We start from the raw sequence: 24,339 nt of genomic DNA, 5'->3' as shown, positions 1-24,339 counted from the left end.
TGGTTTATGTGCAGCATGAATTCTAGGGTCCCAAGGAGCGGCCCTTATTTTTTAAAATGGCAATTTTCTATTTATGATTACCCAATGGCACATACTAGTAAAAAAGTATATTATTATAAAAATGGTTTATTTACATGAATCAGGGTTTTACAGTACATATGAGTTGTTTTATTCAATATATTTCAGAAAGACCTATATTGTACAGGGGGTATAGTTTTCCTGTAATATAACTGATGGAAATTTCAGGGTACATCAAAAAAAACAAAGCAACGTATATGTTTCACCATCATCGATTTACATTATTGTCAACGGGAAAGTATTTGCAGGAGATTGTTACCTGCAGTGGCACACATTTATCATGGGCAACTAATCTCCTAGTGTGCCATAGCCCTTACTTCTACAGCATTTTCCCTTTAATAATCTTGGGGTATTCTGCAAAGAGATTCATTTATATATCTATTTTGAGTAAAGTGCAAGCTGTTGTGCTGTGTTAAAGTGCTTAGGTGCTTCAATGGTTACAACTAAGGAGCTAATGCTTTTGCAAGAAGTGTATATTTTTGGAGTATTCTGACAGTACTTCAGTACAGGGGGATGATACAAAAAAACATTTTGTTTCAAAACCTCAATAGGTCAGTGTAACATCCCTTGGAAGATTTTGCTCCAGTGGTAATTACAGTTGGAACAAGAAACAATGTAACTGAAAGGGCACTTGCAATCAAAAAGACGGTGACAGGGTTATTATACAGAAAGTCCCGCATATTTTGAAAGAGTACATTTGTTCTTCGTAAACTATTTTGATGTTCTTTGAAACCTACTCACATGATCTTTTGCTTGGTGCCCTGGCAAACAGTGTGATTATTTATCTGTTTGGTTGATTCTCAGGTTACGTCAACTCTGCATCACTTTGTGCCAGGGTTATGCTAATGAATTAGCCTCTATTTATGGGAAAGCATAATTAGGACTTTATTTTATTTGACTTCTGCAGAATGTATTGACAAAACGAACCCAAACAAAAATAACCAGCTTAAAAGAGAACCTAAATGCAGAAAAATGTAGACTTTTGCTTGACAATCAATCAATTTGCTTTGCTGGTTGCTGAGATCAGTGAACATAGCAACTGGGGAAATTCCAGGTAATAAAAAAGAAAAGCATTAAAAAAAGACTGGTGGCAGAACTGCTTAGATTATAGGAGAACAATAGCCATAGATAAGAAGCAGTATCCTTGGACACATTAAGTGCTCCCACTGCCGCACCATTTTTATTACATTTTGAGAAAAAGCAAAGCAACACAGTGTGGTTGGTGGGTGTCATAGTGCCTAATATTCTTATGCAAATTATTCTATACACAGGGCATTCAGGTCCAGTTAAAAGAGTGGTTTACATTTAAGTTAACTTTTTGTATGTTATAGGATGGCTAATTCTAAGCAACTTTTTAATTGGCCTTCATTATTCCTTGTTTGCCTTATTCTGCCTCTTTTCAGCTTGCAAAACTCATCTACAAAACAAATGCTCTGTGAGGCTACAAGTTTATTATTATTGGTACTATTTATCACTCAATGCATGGTTGCTAGGTTAATTTGGACCATAGCAACCAGATTGGTGAAATTGCAAACTGGAGAGCTGCTGAATAAAAAACGAAATAACTCAAAAACCACGAATAATAAAACATTAAAACCAATTGCAAGTTGCCTCAGAATATCAATACCTACACCATACTTAAATGTCATTTAAATGTGAACAACCCCTTTAAAACAAAATTTCAGTGTAGGATTTGCTATTCAGTAAAAAGGGGGGGCACTGGGTCCGAATACTCTAACAAGGCACTCTATATCTCTTTATCCAGAAATGGATGTACAAATAGGAGTGAAATAGCAATTGGGAGGTTGGTATGTCTCCCTGTCACTGCCTGTCATCAATTCTAATTGAAGAAATAGCAGGCTTCAACTCACAGTATGTTCTATCCAGACAGAGTGGTCAATTGCAATCCATATAATATCCATAGGATAATCTCTATAATGGCCTTGCACACGCAAGCACATTTTCCCCATATCAATTTCACCACAGTTCCAAATAGGGGAACACCTCAGCTCTTGAATCATTTGGTGTTTAAATATGCTGAAAAGTGTCGGCCACATATTTTTTTCAGTTATGGCCATATTTGCTGACTATATTGCACTATATTGACTATATATGTGTAGCCATTGCATGGCGATGGAACTACTGCACATTCAGAGCTCCGAGCACCTCTAGCACCAAACAAATGGTGTATCACAAATCTCTGAGCTTCTGAACTGTCATGAACTGCTAATGGAACATAATAACAGCTGTACAACTGGAGTTTCCCTGTAAATAAAAACCCCAGCGTTTCCTGACTAATGAAAGCTCTTGGTACGGAGACTCATTCTCTGCAGTGGCACAGGTGCCTGGGTCTTCATTTCAGTTGTTTTGGACATTTGCTTAAAAATATCCAGTCAAACTGCATTTTTTAGAACAAATGTACTGATACATTAACCCTTGTGTGGTATGTAATCATAAATCTGATCTGTGCCATACACGGCAAAGACAACTTCCTTACCTAACCAAAGCCAATAGCACAACTGTTTACTGAAAATCGTAATTTCTTTCCAGCATGCCCGTGCCTGTACCTCATACCTCCTGGGGTGTTTTATAATCACTCAGAAATCTTTTCATCGCCTTTCCTGCTTTGTTTTTAACCAAATATAAAAGAAACTGTAAAGACCCAGCTTTGCTCTGCTCCTCAGACTTAATCACAACAAGATTCCTAGAAAAGATAAGGCCGGACATGTGTCTGCCAAATTATAAAGGGAAATCATGCTTAATAAATGCCTGCTGCTCCATTACAAACCCCTGTATCTGGGACAAGATCTTATCTGTAGCTGACTGGGACTGTTCTTTGTCTTTTCTGCACAGGGATATTTGCCCTAGATAATCTGAAGCACAAAGTAGACTCTTCAAGGTATAAAGACTTTATAATCCCTCATAGATCTTTTGTTCTTCTTTTAAATTTAACATTTTTTAAAGTTTTTCTCACAGCTGAAAGCATTTCGCTCTGGAATTTATACAATAATATAGGCTTTCGGTGAGCTAGAGATAAAGGAGTCATGGAAGGAGCTGTAGTTCTACAGCAGTGTCAAAGGTTGCTTAGCATGGTGTGTAATATATTAATTTAAATTATTCTGGGTCTACCCCAGTCCCCTAATTTATATATCCTGGGTCCTAAATTGAGACAGAGTGTCAAACACACACACTCAAGGAAACAAAATTTCTTACATTCACTTCCTCATGCAAATAAATAAAATAAAGTAATAAAGTGGGACACAAATACAAATTTGCATGTAGGGGTATGATATTTCGCTATTATAAGGACAAGTAACAAACAGTTTTTAAAGAGTGGCGATGGACCAGATCCATAAAATATCTATGCAACTACAGAACTGAATGTTAACCCTAATTTGCATATATCAAGTAATATAATAAAAGGTTTGTATCATATGTGAACAAAAATGGTCATGCTCAAATGGTCCAAACACGTTAGGCTTTTGTTTGGACTAACGTATTTCAACTTGCTATAATAATGTGACTTTTTATTATAGTTGCATGAGTATATATTTTTTTGTAGTTTGTCAAATGGTGCAAAACCACAAAACTTCAAGGCAATGACAAACATAGTGGTTTCTTGCACTTGGGTGATCACCTCTCCCTTGGGGAGGTGACAATGCATCCAAAAATACCTTAAAGGATTAAAAGAAAAGGATACCTTAAAGCAGTGGTCCCCAACCAGTAGCTCGTGAGCAACATGTTGCTCTCCAACCTCTTGGATGTTGCTCCCAGTGGCCTCAAAGCAGGAGCTTATTTTTGAATTCCAGGCTTGGAGGCAAGTTTTGGTTGTATAAAAACCAGGTATACTGCCAAACAGAGCCTCAATGTAGGTTGATAATCCACATAGGGGCTACTAAATAGCCAATCACAGCACTTATTTGGCACCCCATGAACATTTTTCATGTTTGTGTTGCTCCCCAACTCCTTTTTCTTCTGAATGTTGCTCACGGGTTCAAAAGGTTGGGGATCCCTGCCTTAAAGGATTAAAAGAAAAGGTTAAATCACTGGGGGTGCCAGATATTAGGAACTCTGATGCCCCAGGTCGGTGCTCCTGCTAGCATTAATCTTCACTGGTCCAGGGTAATTCTAAACAAGCATCACAAAACTATACTCTGCTTCTTTGCACCAGGTGAACATATGCAGTAAAGTGAAAATCAGAACTTTAAGCAAAAAGACAGCTTTTCACTCTACTGTAAATGAGCTGGCCTGGGGCCTTTGAAGAAAGAAGAAGCAGAAGAAGGCCACTCTGTGGTGTTTGCTCACAAGTAACCAGAGCTGGTGCCTAACATTTGGAAACCCCAGTGATTGCAGATTTTCTTTTACATTAAAACACTTTACTTGTGGCAATCTGTCTTAAAAGAGGAAAATACAGAAGAAGACATTTTCAAACAACTAGGTGATATCACTGCATGTGAAGTGTTTTGCATTCGGCGATTCAAATTCTTCTCTATTCTCTATTCTTCTCTATTTTCTATTGTCCTCCTCTGGATCAACTAGCAGTTAGGCAGGTTAAAATAGTTCAAAGGTTGATCTTGATGGATGTGTGTCTTTTTATGTTACTATGTTAAGGTGGCAATACACTATAAGATCTGCTCTTTTGGCAGCCTATGATTAAGTGTTTGGAACACGAAACGCGTCAGGCTGGTTGACACAATAAACTTCTTCACATTTGAACATCTGCCTGGTGGAAGTTTTTGCCTTTGAGTGCCTGCTCCATTTTGAGATTTCTTTTGGCAAGGTTGCCAAACTAGCGGATCTTAACACGATATGCCCACTAACGACTTGGCGATAGCGGATGAATCTGAACGATCGGCCCTGGGGCTGAACAATCAGATTACAATATTACGAATGGGCTCTGACGGGTCACATAGCTGATGCGGTCTTGGATCAAACAAAAAATCAAACTTGACCGATCGATATCTGGCCGATTTTTGGCCTATCGGGAGGACCCGTTGGGAGCCCCCACACATGGGCAGATAAGCTGCCGAATCGGTCTAAATGACCGATATCGGCAGCTTTAATCTGCCCGTGTATGGCCACATTAACAAGGTATTTTCAGACACTTTGGAGAGATCTCCTTCGGATGGCATGTTACTAGTCTTGGATTTAGTGCATCCATAATAATGAGAAAAGTATCCTGTACTTAATTACCATCTTCAGATACAAACTCTGTGTCTAGTTTAGTAACTGTGTTCTTATTAACTCTACAGATATAATAACTTTTAAGTAAACCCTAATCTGAGAGCACTGTAGTAGCCCTGTAATCTGCCCTACATCCCTTAGCACCTGTGTTTTTTAAGATGTGAACGAACAAACTTCCTGGAACAATATGGCTACAGCGGCACTTCCTGCACTCCTAGTCTCATATGGACACATCTTGATATTATACAGAAAGAAAGATATGACAATAATCACATTTCATACAATTTACTGATGCAGCTACACTGCTCTATTATGCAAGAGGAAAAGTCTTGTTAAGATGATAAGTACAACAAAGCGGTCACTGTGCTTTCTGAGTTCCTCCTCCCCCTTGTATGACAAATGTCCAGTCTGCTTCAATAGTAACATCATTGCAGACTGAGATACATGCGACTTCTATACACTTAAATGACTGAATTTTAAAAGTCTTAGTTTGACAGATTTGCTATTAACACTGGCTTATGTTGTTAATTTGGGTAATACTGACAAGGTGGCTTTAGAGGCCTAAGGCAAAATAGACTTGTCAGTTCTCCATTGTAAAAGCTATACTGCCTATCTTATGCTTCTTAAGCTGTTGATGAGCTTTAACCTCCTGAGCCCCAAGTAGCCTTTAGCTATCCATGGGAGCTAGGGATTGGCATGTTAATGCCCTACTTCACTTTCAACAGTTCCTTCCCACAAGATGTTATCCAGTTCCATTGATACTTCAAGCAAAGAAGCAATGTTGCACAAAAAAAGAGAAATTGTGAGCGCTTAGTCTAAACCATGTGTAGCATTGAACAGCTGCTATTTTTTACAGCGTTTTGACCAACCTATACTCTCACGTTGACCAGCTGCTACAAATTATATACATTTGATATTAAGAGGTCCATGTTGGGTTAACATAACTCATTGTGAGGCACCCACAAAGCATAAGATTTAGGGAAGTACAGATTCAGGGAGTGCAGAAAAAAATTCCAAACTTCAAGTTCAACCTGTGTAAATCCCTTTAAATACATTTTACAAATGTGGTACTAACCCCTTAATTTTTGTAAAATGTATTCAAAGGGATTTACACAGGTTGAACTTGAGCACTGGAAGCTTTTATTCCTCTTTTACAGGCAATGTTGGTCTGACTGCAGGTAAGAGATGCATTTGTGCACCTGTACTTCCCTACATATGATGCTCTGTGACACCTCACTATATGTTAGGCCCAGATACGTCAACCCAACATGGACCTCTTAATGTCAACTCTGAATCATAGGGCTAGTAAAAGGGCCTGCCATTCATTAACCCAAATGGCCACTGGAATATAATATTATAACATCAAACCACATGATACATCTATAGCATCTGCACAGTGCCTGGAAAGAACCATTTAATTACATAAACTGGACGAGACACCTTTTTAAATTGTCCATTTAGTAAAGAAATATTAATGCAGAAGATTTCATTCTGCTAGAGATCAGCAATACTTAATTTTCTGAGACGGAGGAGCGAAACACAGTATATTACAATGACTTACATTTTTATCTAAGTTGCTGATTTGCATTGAAGCAGTAACCCATAGCAGCTAATCACCAATTATCACTGATTGGTCTTGAACAGTACAGTTAAATGTGTAATTGGTCGCTAAGGGTTACTTCACCTGTGTAAATATGCACCTGTGTTAGTATATTAATCTTGTTGTCTCTCTCTCTCGGGTTGCTGTGAGTGTGGTTTCTGCAGATCTGAAAAAATGTATCAGAAATCTGAAATATTCAACCACAAACAAATAATTCTTTAATAGATTTGCTTTTTAGTGGCTGTTGGCCTTGTGCTTTGCATTTTGTGAATTACGCTTATGTTCTCTATATTTTCCTAATCCAGTAGCAGCAACAGTCAATACAATGCAGCTCAGCTGGATACTAAACTGGCCCTTGCTGTTAACACTGTGTTTCAAAAGCAATATTAGCCAATAGCTAGGTACAATGCCACTATAGTACAGCTACCCCTAATGCAAATATGCAGAGAAGGAATGTCCCTTGCACACAAAATTGAAAGTCCTTCCGCAAGCAAAGCATTGGCACAAAAAAGCCACTGGCTTTAATTGAACTCAAATCCATTTTGGGCCTTTATTCAGTAAGCTGCTTTACATAATGATCAAGCAGATCAGTAATATTTCAATACAAATTCTGAAAAGTCAGAATTTAGGATAATGGCAGACACTTAAAAATACCCCTGCATAGACAACCATAATAGTCACCCTGATCCTGCTGGTAAAATCGTAGGTATGGGGATTATTGAATGGAAATGCAACAGTGAGTATTTTGGAGTAATAATTTCTGAGCTGTGATTGTACTGTCACATGCAACCACTTGAACTGCTAAACAAGCATCACTATCTGTATTGGGGCTGTTTAAAACTAAAAACAGTTTCCAGTAAGTACTTATAGCAGACATATTTGCCCCAGTGCAGTAACAGAAAATATTTGCCTGGTGTTATGAATAACTCTGTGTGACATTCTAGGAGAATGTAAAATAAACTCCTAATTGAGTGGCTATATTTCAGATCACATAATGAAAGCTTGCCATAATTGAGCAGCGTGGCCTTTAACCACGACCTGGTTCTATACAGAGGAGATGCTAATAGATTTCAGGAAACACCTATGTCAATATGAAGCTTTACAAATTAAAGGTGACAAAATTGAACACCATTAAAATCCTAGATCTACATATGTCAGATTCTCTAAAATGGAACGACAACGCTAATGCCATAACCTGAAAAGCCCACCAATGCCTTAGTTTCCTCCACTTAAGTCTTGTGGAGTCAATTAGATGGCATTAACTAAATCTTAGCATTTCCAGAATGAGGGTTGTGTCTTTAACATAGTGTCTGGTTAAGGGTGAATCTTTCTCTTTGGCCTTCAGTTGCTGACCTCGCTGCATGTGTTTCAGGGAGCCTGGGATCAACAAGGCCCAGTAAAGTGAAAGTTGAGACACAGGGACCCCTTGAATGAGGCCAGCCAGTGACAGGTTAACTCTTTCATAGCCCTCTCTAGGAGGGTGAGACAGAGAAGTTAATTAGAATGAGAACAACAAGGATTTGTGGTAGGGAGTAGCTTACCCCAAGGCTGTGAGTCTGCCTAAAGTGAAGGGACTGCAGTTGGATAGGGAATCAGACTTAGATTATTCTCCCTGATATTTCCTCTGTATGGGATCCAGACCATGACAGGGCATTCTATCCTAGTGGTGTACCTTAAACTACCTTAAAGGGATCCTGTCATCGGGAAACATGTTTTTTTCAAAACACATCAGTTAATATTGCTACTCCAGCAGAATTCTGCACTGAAATCCATTTCTCAAAAGAGCAAACAGATTTTTTTATATTCAATTTTGAATTCTGACATGGGGCTAGACATTTTATCAATTTCCCAGCTGCCACCAGTCATGTGACTTGTGCCTGCACTTTAGGAGAGAAATGCTTTCTGGCAGGCTGCTGTTTTTCCTTCTCAATGTAACTGAATGTGTCTCAGTGAGACATGGGTTTTTACTATTGAGTGCTGTCCTTAGATCTACAAGGCAGCTGTTATCTTGTGTTAGGGAGCTGTTATCTCGTTACCTTCCCATTGTTCTGTTGGCTGCTGGGGAGAAAACGGAGGGGGTGATATCACTCCAACTTGCAGTACAGCAGTAAAGAGTGATTGAAGTTTATTAGAGCACAAGTCACATGACTTGGGGCAGCTGGGAAATTGACAATATGTCTAGCCCCATGTCAGATTTCAAAATTGAATATAAAAAAATCTGTTTGCTCTTTTGATAAATAGATTTCAGTGCAGAATTCTGCTGCAGCAGCACTATTAACTGATTCATTTTGAAAAAAATGTTTTTCCCATGACAGTATCCCTTTAAATGCTTTCACATGGTGCCGCATTGCTTAACTGTCCTGGCAAGTGGACATCTTGTGCTGCAGTTGCCTCTGTGGATTGTGAGTATAACCCTGCGGATTTATTATCTTGGACAAGACAATAAAAGTTAATTTGTTTGTTTGCTGCCAGAACCTTCTGGCATCCTATTAATTTATTTTTACACAGTAGCACATATGAGGGGTAGTTCCACTGCACCTTTCCTTCATAACGTCCACTTAAGGCCCTGCTTTAAGTGATAGAGTCAAGTGTAACCCTTGCTCCCTTTATTGGCCTAATATAGCCCAAAATAGCGTCACAATCCAATTTTCTGTTTGACCTTTACATTGTGGATCCCATAATGAACAGTCCAATTCTTAAGCCCAGGATTCTTAACTTTTTTTTACAAAAAGAGGAATCTTGTATTTGTCTATATGTATTTTGTGGTCACACCCTCATTGCACCCCCGCCTAATGATTTTTAAAAACTAGTGGTGAGCACAACTTTCCCTTGTTTGTTATAGTTCTACAAGAGCAGTGACCAGCTCCATGTTGTAGCTCCCACCCTCTCCAACTATAGTCAGGTGATCCCACTGGTGTCTAATAAAAGGGCAGCCAAGTTTGGGAGTTTTACTTTGAAAGCAGCTAGTAAGTTGCAGGTAAAACGTATTCGTCCCTTTTATAAAATGTATAATTAAACCATAGAATTCTTAATGAATCAGATGAAAATTGAGCATAGGACTGGCCAGATATGGGATGACTTTGACGTACTTGGCCAGCTTAAATATATTGCAATATATGGACAAACAATCCCTGTGTTGTTTAAAGGGTAAGGCATTTTTCAGTAGCAGTATGCACAAAATGTCTCTGTCTTAAATATATTGATATTGGGTTGAGTGCAGAGGAATCTTGTATTTGTCTATATGTATTTTGTGGTCACACCCTCATTGCACCCCCGCCTAATGATTTTTAAAAACTAGTGGTGAGCACAACTTTCCCTTGTTCACTTAGCATAATCCACACTAAGGCCTGACCACTGGTGTGACAGCTTCTCACAACATAATCTTTTCCAAGCTCATCTCCCAAACCATGGGGAAGATGCTCTGGTTGACAGACATACAGTATATTGAAACTGCACACAAACAAGAGCCTCACTGGGTCCTTTCTAATACAACCAGATGGTCACCACTAACATTAAAATTAGGCCTACCATTGTCCACAAATATTTCTGTTACAAATACTTTTATATTGCTTCCACAGAACAGAAAGAAAGAACATTTGTAATGCAACATATGTTCTTTGCAAAAAAAGATGAGATGTCTTCCTGTTTGGAGAAGTACATGAAGCAATGAGTCTTCTTGCACTTTAACATCATCAAAAGCAGGTCTGAGACTGATCTTATAAATAGTGCTATAAATTACAACAGCAGGCCCTGCTAGTATGTTTTAAAAATTACATCCTTACCCTTTTGCCAATGGTAAAATACTTCCAGGTTTGTGCTTGGTAGGTGGTAAAGTATTGATAAACTACAAACTTTCCATCAGTCCATCTGTAAAGAACGGAACCGGGTTGAGTGTTTTTGTTGGCCATCACAGCAAAATGCCCCACATCTGGGATGTGAAAGATCTCCAGTCCCATGGTCTCAGAAATAGTGGCCAGATTCTGATAGTCTTCCACATAGTCTAGCTTCTCCTTTCCTAGCCAAAAACAGAGAGAAAATGTATCATATGGTCTTTTTCACTATTACAACTTGGAATTAGTCATATATTTTCACCCCTCTTTTCACATGTACATTTGCAAGTTATTAAAAACCTGTATTTTAACATAAAAGCAAATAATTTTCACACTTTACTGATAAAAGAGTTTCTTACAAAGACACATTTCAAAGATTCACATATTGTTTAATATAAGCACTTCCAGGGACTTCACATTTTTGTTTAAATCAAAATCTGTTCAACCTGTGATTTCTTTATGGTTTGAAAGCAAGCAACTTTATTACCAGCTTTGACAGCCATAACTGGACGTCAAATGTCAGTACATCTTGTGGTGTTTATACAAATGGCCTGTAGATGTCACTGTGCTGAAGACTTGTACTGTGCATACTTACTATACAGTTTGTGGTGTTAGAGTTGCTTACTGTTGTGTAATGGCTGCATGAGCCTGCTAATAAAGCACTGTTATACTCTACTCATCCTCGGCTACCAAAACATAACACATCTCAGCTGTGTACTTTGTAGCTGATGGTCTTAGAACCAGAGTCTCGGCAATCTCAGCTTAGACTGTACCATGGGTTATCGAAAATATTAACCTCTCATAGATACACTGAACCAGTCAAGTTTGAAAAAAATAGAAATGAAGCATTTGAGGTTGCCATGCACACAGAGATATGGACAGTCAGCCTGGCCGTAATTATTGTGAAGTGTTAATTAGCAGAGTGAAACTTTTACTCCAATTTTTCTGTACACACAAGCTCATGTAACTTTATTAGATGCATAGTAATAATGCTATGTATAGTTATTTACACTGGAAAATGGTGCAAAATGGGGTGTACAAAAGTTGAATTTATAAAGCTGTGTACAGGTATGGAATCCATTATCCAGAAACCCGTTATCCAGAATGTTCCGAATTATGGAAAGGCCTTCTCCCATAGACTCCATTTTATCCAAATAATCCAAATGATTTAGAATGAATTAATTTTTCTCTGTAATAATAAAACAGCAGCTTGTACTTGATCCAAACTATGATTTAATGAATCCTTATTGGAGGCAAAACCAGCCTATTGGGTTTATTTAATGTTTAAATAATTTTCTAGTAGACTTAAGATGAAGATCCAAATTACAGAAATATCCGTTATCCAAAAAAAAAAACCAAGGTCCCAAGCATTCTGGATAATTGGTCAAATACCTGTATTTCCTTTTACACTGTCCACTTGCTTTGGCACAGTTATTTTACTCTGTTATATTTATGGCATAACCCATTAAAGCCATGGGGGAAAATTTTAGGATACAATCAATTTCCCCAACAGTAAAAAAAAACAAAAGCAAAAAGGGTGTTTTTTTTTCAATGGAGGATAGCTGCTTTTTTTACATAGCATTTTCAAGCAGCTGCTACTTTTTTATACTGGGATTAAACACCTTTACACCAAATATGTATACACAGCATAAATAAATACACATTTTTTACACAACACTGCTAGGTGATCTGATGGAGAGGTGTGGTGTATTTTTATACATAGCATAATAAACAGGCCTATAAGTGTAAGCTGCATTCTTTCCTTACTTTCAAGCACTGGGATCCACTTGACACCATTACAGAGGAATAGACCCTTCAGAGACATGTCCACCCAGAATTTAGACATCTCAGTATCGGTGCAAGGAGGCTGAGGACCCAAAGTCACCTTCATATCAGTTTCTGATGAAGAAAGAAAAATTCAGGCTAGTTAGTTCTAACTAGCAGCAGGGAACACCAATTTTGTCTAGCACTTCAAAGATCATGCTGTTTTATTTTTACTGTGCTGAAAGTGTACAATCATCTGTAAAAGTGCTGCACGCAGAGCCATTTGTTGTGCTGCACATTAATATTTTAACCCTGTTGCTGCCTAGAGATGATTAAACATGCTGCAATGTAAATGTTTTTTAATGACCAAGTTCTTCCCTTAATGTGGGTTATTACCCTCTCCCTCCACAGCAGCCTAAAACGTATCAGTTAATAGTGCTGCTCCAGCAGAATTGTGCACTGAAATCCATTTCTCAAAAGAGCAAACAGATTTTTTTTATATTCAATTTTGAAATCTGACGTATCAGTTAATAGTGCTACTCCAGCAAAATTCTGCACTGAAATCCATTTCTCAAAAGAGCAAACAGATTTTTTTTATATTCAATTTTGAAATCTGACGTATCAGTTAATAGTGCTACTCCAGCAAAATTCTGCACTGAAATCCATTTCTCAAAAGAGCAAACAGATTTTTTTATATTCAATTTTGAAATCTGACACCGGGCTAGACATTTTGTCAATTTCCCAGCTGCCCCTGGTCATGTGACTTGTGCCTGAACTTTAGGAGAGAATTGCTTTCTGGCAGGCTCCTGTTCTTCCTTCTCAATGTAACTGAATGTGTCTCAGTGAGACATGGGTTTTTACTATTGAGGGTTGTTCTTAGATCTACCAGGCAGCTGTTATCTTGTGTTAGGGAGCTGTTATCTGGTTACCTTCCTATTGTTCTTTTGTTTGGCTGCTGGGGGGGGAAAGGGAGGGGTGATATCACTCCAACTTGCAGTACAGCAGTAAAGAGTGATTGAAGTTTATCAGAGCACAAGTCACATGACTTGGGCCGGGGCAGCTGGGAAATTGACAAAATGTCTAGCCCCAAGTCAGATTTCAAAATTGAATATAAAAAAAATCTGTTTGCTCTTTTGAGAAATGGATTTCAGTGCAGAATTCTGCTGGAGAAGCACTATTAACTGATTCATTTAAAAAAAAAAAAAAATTCCCATGACAGTATCCCTTTAGGTTAGTGCCTTCGTAACCAAACTAAGGCTAATTTTAAAGGGAAATTATATAGATATATAAGATAAGATACTGAGCAGACCAACAAGTAGCTTATACAAACAAATAAGCACATTTATGCAGATAAATTATGGGCACTGGTCAAAATAAAAATATGCAGAAAAATGTAAGCCCCACCTCTATGCAGTACTTGCAGTTTAAAGGTAACTGCTCTATCGCTTTAAAATATTTTGCTTGTACTATATTTATTTTGCACTGCATGTAAATATATTATATTTTCCCTTTCCTCTTCTGTTAAGTGATTCTCTTATTTAATTTGCTCTGTATTTATCTCTGTCTGTAATGATATTTCCAGACTTTCCATTTATTATATCCACTTCAAGATTGTATATTAGCTGCTGTGTTATGTTAGAAACCACAAGGGAATTGTTTTGCCATCTAATAGCTTGTCAATTACTGCCTTCCGAAGTAACCTTTAGTTCTACATGTATCTATATACAATTGAATAAACTCTTAATAAGGAACCAATAGACCCTTCACTGCCCAATATTAGTCTTAAAAGCATTGCGACAAAAAACACAATTTGGTAATTTTGCCATTTATGTGTTCTTGGCTCCTTTATGTAGATATCAGTAAACGTGCAAATACTATACTGCGTCAACCTTTTCTAGTAATATCAGTAATACAGGTGTGGGATTCGTTATCCGGAAACCGTTAACCAGAAAGTTCCAAATTACAGAAAGGCCATCTCCCATAGACCTAATTTTATCCAAATAATCCAAATAACTAAGATATACTGTAAGTAATCCTTATTGGAAGCAAAACCAGCCTATTGGATAACATGATTTTCTAGTAGACTTAAAGGGATTGTTCACCTTTGAGATAACTTTTAATATGATGTAGAGAGTGATATTCTGAGAGAATTTGCAGTTTGTTTTCATTTTTTATTATTGAATGTTTTTGAGTTATTTAACTTTTTATTCAGCAGCTCTTCAATGTGCATCTTAAGCAATCTGGTAACTAAGGTCCAAATAACCCTAGCAACCATGCATAGATTTGAATAAGAGACTGAAATATGAATAGGAGAGGCCTGAATAGAAGAATCAGTAATAAAAAGTAACAATAACAATACATTTGTAGCCTTACAGAGCATTTGTTTTTTTAGAAGGGAGTCAGCGACACCCATTTGAAAGCTGCAAGGAGTCAAAAGTAAAAGTCAAATAACTATAAAACATAAATAATGAAAACCAATTGAAAAGTTGCTTAGAATTTGGCCATTCTATATCATAATAAAAGTTACCGTAAAGGTGAACCACCCCTTTAAGGTATGAAGATCCAAATTACAGAAAGATCCCTTATCCGAAAAAACACAGGTCCCGAGCATTCTGGATAACAGGTCCCATACTTGTATTTACAAATGGGAAGTAATAGTGCAGTCTCTCCTACTAACCATAAGGATACTTCAGATGGGCACCACTGTCATCAATCTTTATAGGCAGCTCCTTCAGCACCTCAGGAATGGACAGCTCTGCAAGCCTTGGCTTTGAATTAGGGCAAATTCTAGAGGTAGCGTCAGACCCAGGTAGAAGAACAAGCTGCCTTAACAATCCCTGCAAACCAGAAAAATGTTTATTCTTAAAATATTCTGCAAGTGAAATTAAAGAGTCATCATAACTACGTATGCTGATTGCACCAAACCAAAGTGCCACTTACTCACCTGCCGTGCCTTTCTAAATGCATTTAAAATGTAAGTGGACTAATCAGCTAAGATAAGTGGTAAATTGCCCCAGTGCAGTTGCCTAAAGCATCTGATCAGACCTTTGCTTTTATTATTTTTGTACTTGTAGCAGATGGTTTCAAACTGTTTGCTCTTTGGTAACCACAATGAGAAATTCAGCCCATTCAGTACATTAGCCCCCATGTATTGGTTCTTTCTCAATGCTGGATACCTATATATGCTACATAGCAATATTATTTGTCAGTTGTTACTATTGCAAATGATCCCATGAAGCAATATTTTAATTTTATTGAAAATATTGCTTTATCTATTAAAGTTGGAAGGATCAACTTGTAAGGCCAGTGCTTTGGTCGGGATACTTTTCTCAAGAAATGCAACCAAGCTAATTATGTCTAGATGTAAATTGTTGAGACCATCATATAAGTTTTACCTAAATGTGAAATGATCATAAACTTGTAATAAAAAAACCTTCTTTTGGAAAATGTACATTACAGTTAATGTCAGAGGAAAAGTAGTAACATCTGATGTATGCTGGCAAATGCACAGAGGTTTTCAGGTAAATTGGGAGAGCTGGAGTTTATTGCATGTTCTGAAAATTATGATATAAATGGTATCACTGAGACCTGGTGGAATGAAACATGCAACTGGGCTGTGAATTTTTATGGTTACACCCTTTTAAGGAGGGACAGAGGTATTAATAATGGTGGAGGGGGTTTGTCTCAAGAATAAAAACCATGCTCTAAAGAAATTCATGTCCCTTTGGGTAGAGATTTCAGCTGGGCTAAAGTCTACAAAGAAAATAATCACTGGCGTATGCTACAAACCACCCTGAGGAGGCTTCACAACTAGGTCATGTTGCATTTATGGGTGACTTTAATTACAGACATTAACTGGGTGGTCAAGTCAGAAAAAGCAGTCAGGTTTGTAAATATAATAAATTACAATTCAATAAACTACTATAAATGATTCTTGTTTGGACCTAGCAATAACTAATAATACCAAACTCATCTCTAGCATTTGCCTAGGTGAGCCCTAAGGCATGTGGTAAGGACATGGCTGAATTATGTGCTATGCTTTTCACTGAGAGACAGATTTATCATCCGGCACAGGGTCCAGGGGGCTCTTGCACTTTTGCCCTTCAGGCTTCATTTATGAGCCCTATAGTTTGTAAATTATTTCCATCATGTAGAGCACTATGTTATTTATCAAGATGGTGTTTTGCTGCATGAATAAATAATGAGCAACCTGGGCAGAAGGATTGCTCATTGATGAAGACCGGATAAAAAGACTGGTCTGACAAACACACTTTGCAGAGTAATTATCAATAATAGCCTTAACTTACTGTGAAAAAGCCTTTCTGACGTCTTCTGCTTCCAACATATATAAGAGAGCCGCTGGTGTTTAAAGATGCAGGGAATGGTTTATCCAGGACTCTGGTAGCAAATAAGAAATAGAAATACAGCAATGGTTGAAACAATCTAAAAGTACTTAGATATGCATTTAAGCACACCCTGGGATGCACGCTGATTTTTTTTCTTACAGTAGCTAACTCCATAGATATATTGTAATAGTGCAGAATTTTTTAATCTGTTTGGAAAAATAAATGCAATTTAAATTATTTCTCTACATATATAAATCTACAGAAAATGCAGACCCATTAACCATTAAATTTGTCAGACATACAGGATAATGAAATAAAAGTTGCAAAGTCTAGTAACACATCCTTATATGTTTGTTTTGCTCTCATAACTCTTCCAATCATACAGCTGACCAACACATTCTACTTCCTAATTGGTTGCTATGGGTTACTAGACAAATAACAAACCTTGCACATTTATTTCATAAGCATATTAAAAGCAAAGAGCATTACTAAAATAGGACTTTCTTTAAAGACTTTCTCTTAGAATTACAGTATTTCTTGTGGGAAGTCATATCTTAATACACATTTTAATTGGATTTCTATTTGTGATAGTTAATTGCAACACTGATTGCGCCACTACTGAACAATCCATAATGCTGACAGTTACTATTACAGCACAATTGCAATAACATAACTCTTTGCCATATAGATCTGTTGCTGTTGCTGCTTTGAAGAAAGCCTTAGTAGTGCATTCAAATCTCCCATTTATATGTAAATTAGTAAATGTGCCTCGTGTTTTATAGGGTCATGAACTTATAACATCCTTATAATTTACAAGAGGGGGTACTTTATTCACTGTATATTATATATATATAGCCATCCAACAATTAATCTAATCTAATTTATATTCATGTATAGTTAGTGGTAAATAAATCGTCTACAGGTCAAATTTCCGAAGACAGTAACCCAGAGAGTGCATGGGTTTAATTTACATAATTTGTTATCGATCCCCAGTACTGATTAAAAATAAAGATCCATTCGCACCTCCCCACTTCTTACATATGAAAGCCTGTACCTTCCCCACTAACCAGTGCCATCAGATCCATATTCCATTAACTATATGCTATTTGTAAGCTAGGGATTCTTGCCACAGTTGTTTAATTAATGATAATTCTGGAAATACTAGGGAGAGTAAGTCAAATTGGGCTCTAACCAGGTGCATCAGCACATTGGTAGCACTGGAATGTTAATTTTGTCCCTCAAGCTTACCTTATCTATAAATATAGGTATAAATAGGTTTACCACTCTGTCTTCCAAGTACTTCGTTTTCTTAAAGGACCAAAACCAAATCACCTCTGAAGTATAAAAATGTTGCAGATATATATTTTTCCAATGGGGATAACAATGGAGGCTGCCTCTGCCAAAATTATCACTGAAGTCACCACCTTATGTTTTATATCGTTTGAATACTTGCCCCTGACCGAAAGCCTTTAAAATATCCCTAAATGGTAACCCACCAGCACACCCTGGCCTCTCGGTAAAAGCTGGTCTGGTGCACAGTAAGAGGGATCGGCACCCTCCAAATTCAACAGGAAAAGAAAAGATTACCAGGACACAGGACTCCATGCAAGATGAATAATCCCTGTGTGTTTATTGAAGTGTAATGTTTCGGGGGCATGCCCCTTCATCAGATAGTGTGCCCTCGAAATGTTACACTTCAATAAACACACGGTTTATCCCGCTTGCATGGAGTCCTGTGTGCCAGTAATCTTTCCTTTTTCTTTTAAAATATCCCTCCCACATCTGGAGATTTGGACCCTTGATTTTCATCTCAAGAAATGTTGCGGATTATTCATTAGTATCTACAGCCTTTGATTGCTTGCGACCCCTGGGGCTCACCACTTGATGCTGAATAGTGAGAATTAGAAGGGAGTGTTCTAAAATAGATCTTATGCTGTATTAAACCTGTAGCACCTTGGGTGTTATTTTGATTGAAACCAGCATCAGATCTTTCGTGAACATTGATTTATGTGCAACTGAATGGCAGGAAAAGTTGTTGGCGTTTGGATTTCTTTCACACCATACATCCTATCCTAACTACAGGCAGAAATATTCTACTTTATACAGTACACACCATTAGCATGGGAAGATTATTTATAAAAAGAGATTGCTTCCCATGTATTGTCCCCCATACTCATTAATGGCATATTTACTGTGTGTACAGAACATTCCTCTTCTTCATGTTTAAATGAACATGTGTAAGTGCTGCCTTGTCTGTCTCTGATAAGTCATTCTAGATGAACACTGGTACATATATTAATATAGATATATAGCTCCGAAGGTTGCCAGCACTCTCGAAAAAATAATTAATTTGCCTGGGTGCAGAAACAACAAAATATCTCCAACAACTGTAGAAAGATCCGCACTCACAGGTCTTATAGAGAAAAATAAATCATTTATTAGTTACACAGGACTGACGTTTCCCCAAGGCCTTTCTCAAAGTGCCAAATGATTGACAGTCATGCCTTATATTCACTCACTGGCGGGAAACATCAGCTATAACAAAACTTATAGAATCATTGTCACAGACAAAATCAATTAAACAATTAACACATTCATTCACCATGTATCAGCAATGTATACCATATGTTCAAAAAATAAACAGCGAGTTGAAAACAAGTTACCAAACCCCTAGTTAAAAACAATGTAGCCGTATATTACTCAATCCATCTAGGCATGCTACATATTGTTATTAATGTTACAAATGTGTCGCTTAGTGAGAAACAATTGGTATCAAACACAATAAATATCAATCTCTCTTTTTCCACTGGGTTAACCATTTCATATCTTATACTGCTCTGTCGGCATCTGTGCTGATGAGAAAGGGCAGAATTATGTAGATCTAGATTTGTGTAGATATAAAGCATCTTGTTGCTGTGAGCTTCCTAAACTAGCAACAGAGTACTAGTTAATAGGTTCTTGGGAATGTTTGGGCAGTGTTATAAGTGGATCCCACTACATCAGTTTCGCTGCAAAGTTCCCACATTGTTTAAACAACTATCTTATCCATAATTATCTGTTAAACCTACAAGAAAACCCAGGTGCTGGTTGTTTAAATTTATATCAAAGAACCCAAAACTACCCTAGAAATCCATCGGTGTATCAGAAGTATCTATTACCCTCCAACCATTGATCTAATACCATAATATATATATACACTGTATATATGTGAGATTATATTGGGAGCACCTCATTGTTATAGCAAGACAATGTTTCTGGGTGTAGTCAGTTGATGGATATAAAGAGTTTCAGTAAATACCCCCCTTAAAATATCAGGCACTTACAGGTCTAGAGGAACACTGCAGTCCACAGTGAGAGAGACAGAAATCCCAGACACTGCTAGGATCAGTGTATGCCACTGGTTGTCGGCCAATAATATTCCTCGGAAGGTGACTTTAGTCTGCCATTCATTCGTTTCTTCAGGGCTCCAGAACAGAATGTGGACCTTATTTTCTGAATATCTCATTCCAAGAAGTACATGTCTGCTCCTCTCTGTCACTACAGTAAACAGGTATTCGTTTTTCTGTAAAGAACCAAAAGACCACAAAATTGGAACAAGAAAATACATTTTACCACTACTTTTTTTATTGGGGGGTTCCAGTTTGGCTATTTAATGGAAATACAGTTATGGAATCTTTTATCTGGAAACCCATTATCAAGAAAGATCTATATTGCAGGAAGGTCATCTCCCATATACTCTTTTTTTAATCAAATAATTAAAATCTTCTCTATAATATTCTCTCTATAATATTAAAACAGTACATTGTACTTGATTCTAACTCAGATATAATGAATCCTTATTGGATACAAAACAAACCTATAGGGTTTATATAGCAGCATATTTATCAAGGGTCGAATTTCCAGTTTATGGAAAATATCCAACTCCTGAAAGAAAGAAAAAAAAAAAATCGAAATTTATTAAAAACTGATTTGTTTTTTATATTCGGGTGAATATGATCGACCAGCAAACTCGATTCGAGTTTTTTTAAAAAATTGGTTGCAGGAGGTCCCCCATAGGCTAAAACACCAATTTGGCAGGTTTTAGATGGCAAATAGTCAAATTAGGATAATTAAAGAGACAGTACATGATAAATTTCAAAATTCAAATTTCTAATTTTTTTTTAAACTGAAATCAAATTTGGACTGTTCCCTAGTCGAATTACAATAAAATAAATTCAAAATTTTAATTTGAAAATTTTAATTTGAAAATTCGACCCTTGATAAATCTGCCCCTTAATGTTTAAATAATTTTCTAGTACACTGTATGGAGAGCCAAATTATGGAAAGACCCACTTATCTGAAAAGACACAGATCCTGAGCATTCTGGATAACAGATCCCATATCTGTACATGTTTAACTGAAGTAGATAAATATTCAGACAAATACATGGATTGAAGCATGGGAACTGTGGTACCCATTACAATTAGCACAACTACTTCAGTTTCGGGTTGAGATGGCTCTGCAGAAAAAAATGGCGAGACTATTTAAATTGTCATTATGACTAGGTGACCTAGAAGGCTGTTTGGAAAAAAATGTGTAACAAGAAAACTTGGGTTTAAAGGGTAGTGCACATAAAGATTATCTTCATTATCATGCTGACTGCAATTTGCCATTTGTCTTCCATTCCATTTTTTAGTTTTTGTGGTTTGTATAATGTTTACATTTTTTGTTCTGCAGCTCTCAATCTTGGAATTTTAATTGCTATGTAGTTGTTAAGGATTAATTACCATAGCAAACAGGAAGTATTTTGGAAGTCAGCATGCAAAAAGAATAGGAGAGAGAATTGAACGATTCAAAGGATTTTAATCCATCGATCGAAGGATTATCCCCATAGGCTAACATTGGCCTCGGTAGGTTTTAGGTGGCGAACTAGGGGGGTCGAAGTTTTTTTTAAAGAGACAGTACTTTGATTATCGAATGGTCGAATATTCAAACGATTTTTAGTTTGAATCGTTCGATTCGAAGGTCGTAGTCGAAGGTCGAAGTAGCCAATTCGATGGTCGAAGTAACCAAAAAAAACATTCGGAATTCAAACTATTTTTCCTCTATTCCTTCACTCGAGCTTAGTGAATGTGCCCCTAAATGTGAAGACATTTAGACACATCTGTAACAGTTAATTTAAAGGTGATTTTAGAAGCAAATTTGATAAATTAGAAAAGATTATTATTAGAATAAAAAGATCATGGAAGTCTCTAGAAAAGATTGATCTATAAAACAAACACATTATTTTGTAATCTAAATGACTACATATTGCAGTTAGTAAAAGCTGATAAGATACTCAAAACGTCGTATGGTCACCTTTGGTGGAATGCTGGGAATCTTCACAGTGAGAACCAAGGAAAACTCTTCTGGGAAAAGTGGACAATTGTGGAAGAGACGTGACAACGGAAAGCTGAGTGCATGGGGTGAGGTAGAGAGATGAAATCCACGAGATCCTTGTGACTGAACCATTCTTAAATGACTTAAGGCATTGCTAGAGTTTGTCATTTCTGACAGCATGTCCAACGGGCGTAGGTCTGTAAAGGGATGATAGCAATAAACATGTATATACACACACACACAAGAGATATGAATATCCTATAAGTGATATCCTTATAAATAGTGCTTAATGATGTCATCAGTTATAATTGGAGCTTAGTGATGTCATTTTTGACACACGACTCACTGAAATTTGAGTATTATAATAAAATAAAGGGCCCTCTGTTGCAAAATATAAGAATATTAGAAGTCACCTCGAAGTTCCATGACCTGTATAAAAACGCTTGGTCTTCGGCCTTGTGTTTCTATTTGGTCGTGGAACTCCTCGTTAACTTATAATATCCTTATATTTTACTAGAGGGAGTAGTTTATTCAATATATATATATATATAGACAAATACAAGATTCCTCTGCACTCAACCCATTATCAATATATTTAAGACAGAGACATTTTGTGCATACTGCTACTGAAAAATGCCTTACCCTTTAAACAAAACAGGGATTGTTTGTCCATATATTGCAATATATTTAAGCTGGCCAACTACGTCAAAGTCATCCCATATCTGGCCAGTCCTACGCTCAATTTTCATTTGATTCATTAAGAATTCTATGGTTTCATTATACATTTTATAAAAGGGACGAATACGTTTACCTGCAACTTACTAGCTGCTTTCAAAGTAAAACTCCCAAACTTGGCTGCCCTTTTATTAGACACCAGTGGATCACCTGACTATAGTTGGAGGGGGTGGGAGCTACAACATGGAGCTGGTCACTGCTCTTGTAGAACTATAATATACAAGGGAAAGTTGTGCTCACCACTAGTTTTTAAAACCATTAGGCGGGGGTGCAATGAGGCTGTGACCACAAAATACATATAGACAAATACAAGATTCCTCTGCACTCAACCCATTATCAATATATTTAAGACAGAGACATTTTGTGCATACTGCTACTGAAAAATGCCTTACCCTTTAAACAAAACAGGGATTGTTTGTCCATATATTGCAATATATTTAAGCTGGCCAACTACGTCAAAGTCATCCCATATCTGGCCAGTCCTATGCTCAATTTTCATTTGATTCATTAAGAATTCTATGGTTTCATTATACATTTTATAAAAGGGACGAATACGTTTTACCTGCAACTTACTAGTTGCTACTGACCAGCTCCATGTTGTAGCTCCCACCCCCTCCAACTATAGTCAGGTGATCCCACTGGTGTCTAATAAAAGGGCAGCCAAGTTTGGGAGTTTTACTTTGAAAGCAGCTAGTAAGTTGCAGGTAAAACGTATTCGTCCCTTTTATAAAATGTATAATGAAACCATAGAATTCTTAATGAATCAAATGAAAATTGAGCATAGGACTGGCCAGATATGGGATGACTTTGACGTAGTTGGCCAGCTTAAATATATTGCAATATATGGACAAACAATCCCTGTTTTGTTTAAAGGGTAAGGCATTTTTCAGTAGCAGTATGCACAAAATGTCTCTGTCTTAAATATATTGATAATGGGTTGAGTGCAGAGGAATCTTGTATTTGTCGATATGTATTTTGTGGTCACACCCTCATTGCACCCCGCCTAATGGTTTTAAAAACTAGTGGTGAGCACAACTTTCCCTTGTTTGTTATATATATATATATATATATATATATACATATATACAGTATATATAATCAAATTGAATTTTTAACTAAATATAATCCATTAACAAACATATTTTGTGTTTAAACATAGGCATTAGCATGTAAAAGAGGAAGTCACCTAAAACACGACCAGTATAGCATCAGTAAATTACCAAAAATAATAATAGTTATTATTTATATAATAATAATTATTATAACATCCTACATAGCCTTACACATTTCATGCTCCAACACTACGTAATCATAGGCTACACATACTTTGATATGTAAAGCATTAGTAAAAACCTTCAGGTGAATGCAGGGGCGTTTCTGCCATGAGGTAAGGTGAGCACCTTGCCTCAGGCTGTAGCTCCCCAGAAGTTACCAGGGGCGGCAA

At 37.0% G+C, this 24,339-nt stretch overlaps 1 protein-coding gene across 1 annotated transcript in view; it reads right to left on the bottom strand.

The window, feature by feature from the left end:
- Positions 1–24,339, bottom strand: part of LOC108701432 (thrombospondin-type laminin G domain and EAR repeat-containing protein) — a 60,975-nt gene that overhangs the window by 19,033 nt on the left and 17,603 nt on the right. The window contains exons 2-7 of the mRNA XM_018236103.2: positions 22,140–22,357; positions 20,126–20,364; positions 16,764–16,854; positions 15,134–15,293; positions 12,460–12,591; positions 10,645–10,877 (exon numbers count right to left, since the gene is read on the bottom strand). Coding sequence (XP_018091592.1) covers positions 10,645–10,877; positions 12,460–12,591; positions 15,134–15,293; positions 16,764–16,854; positions 20,126–20,364; positions 22,140–22,357 — 1,073 coding nt within the window. The remainder of the gene's footprint in view (positions 1–10,644; positions 10,878–12,459; positions 12,592–15,133; positions 15,294–16,763; positions 16,855–20,125; positions 20,365–22,139; positions 22,358–24,339) is intronic.

This window comes from Xenopus laevis, chromosome 9_10L (assembly GCF_017654675.1).
Source record: "Xenopus laevis strain J_2021 chromosome 9_10L, Xenopus_laevis_v10.1, whole genome shotgun sequence".
Lineage (NCBI taxonomy): Eukaryota > Metazoa > Chordata > Amphibia > Anura > Pipidae > Xenopus > Xenopus laevis.
Note: the sequence above shows the minus strand (reverse complement) of the source record. Positions and strands in the feature narration are given on the sequence as shown.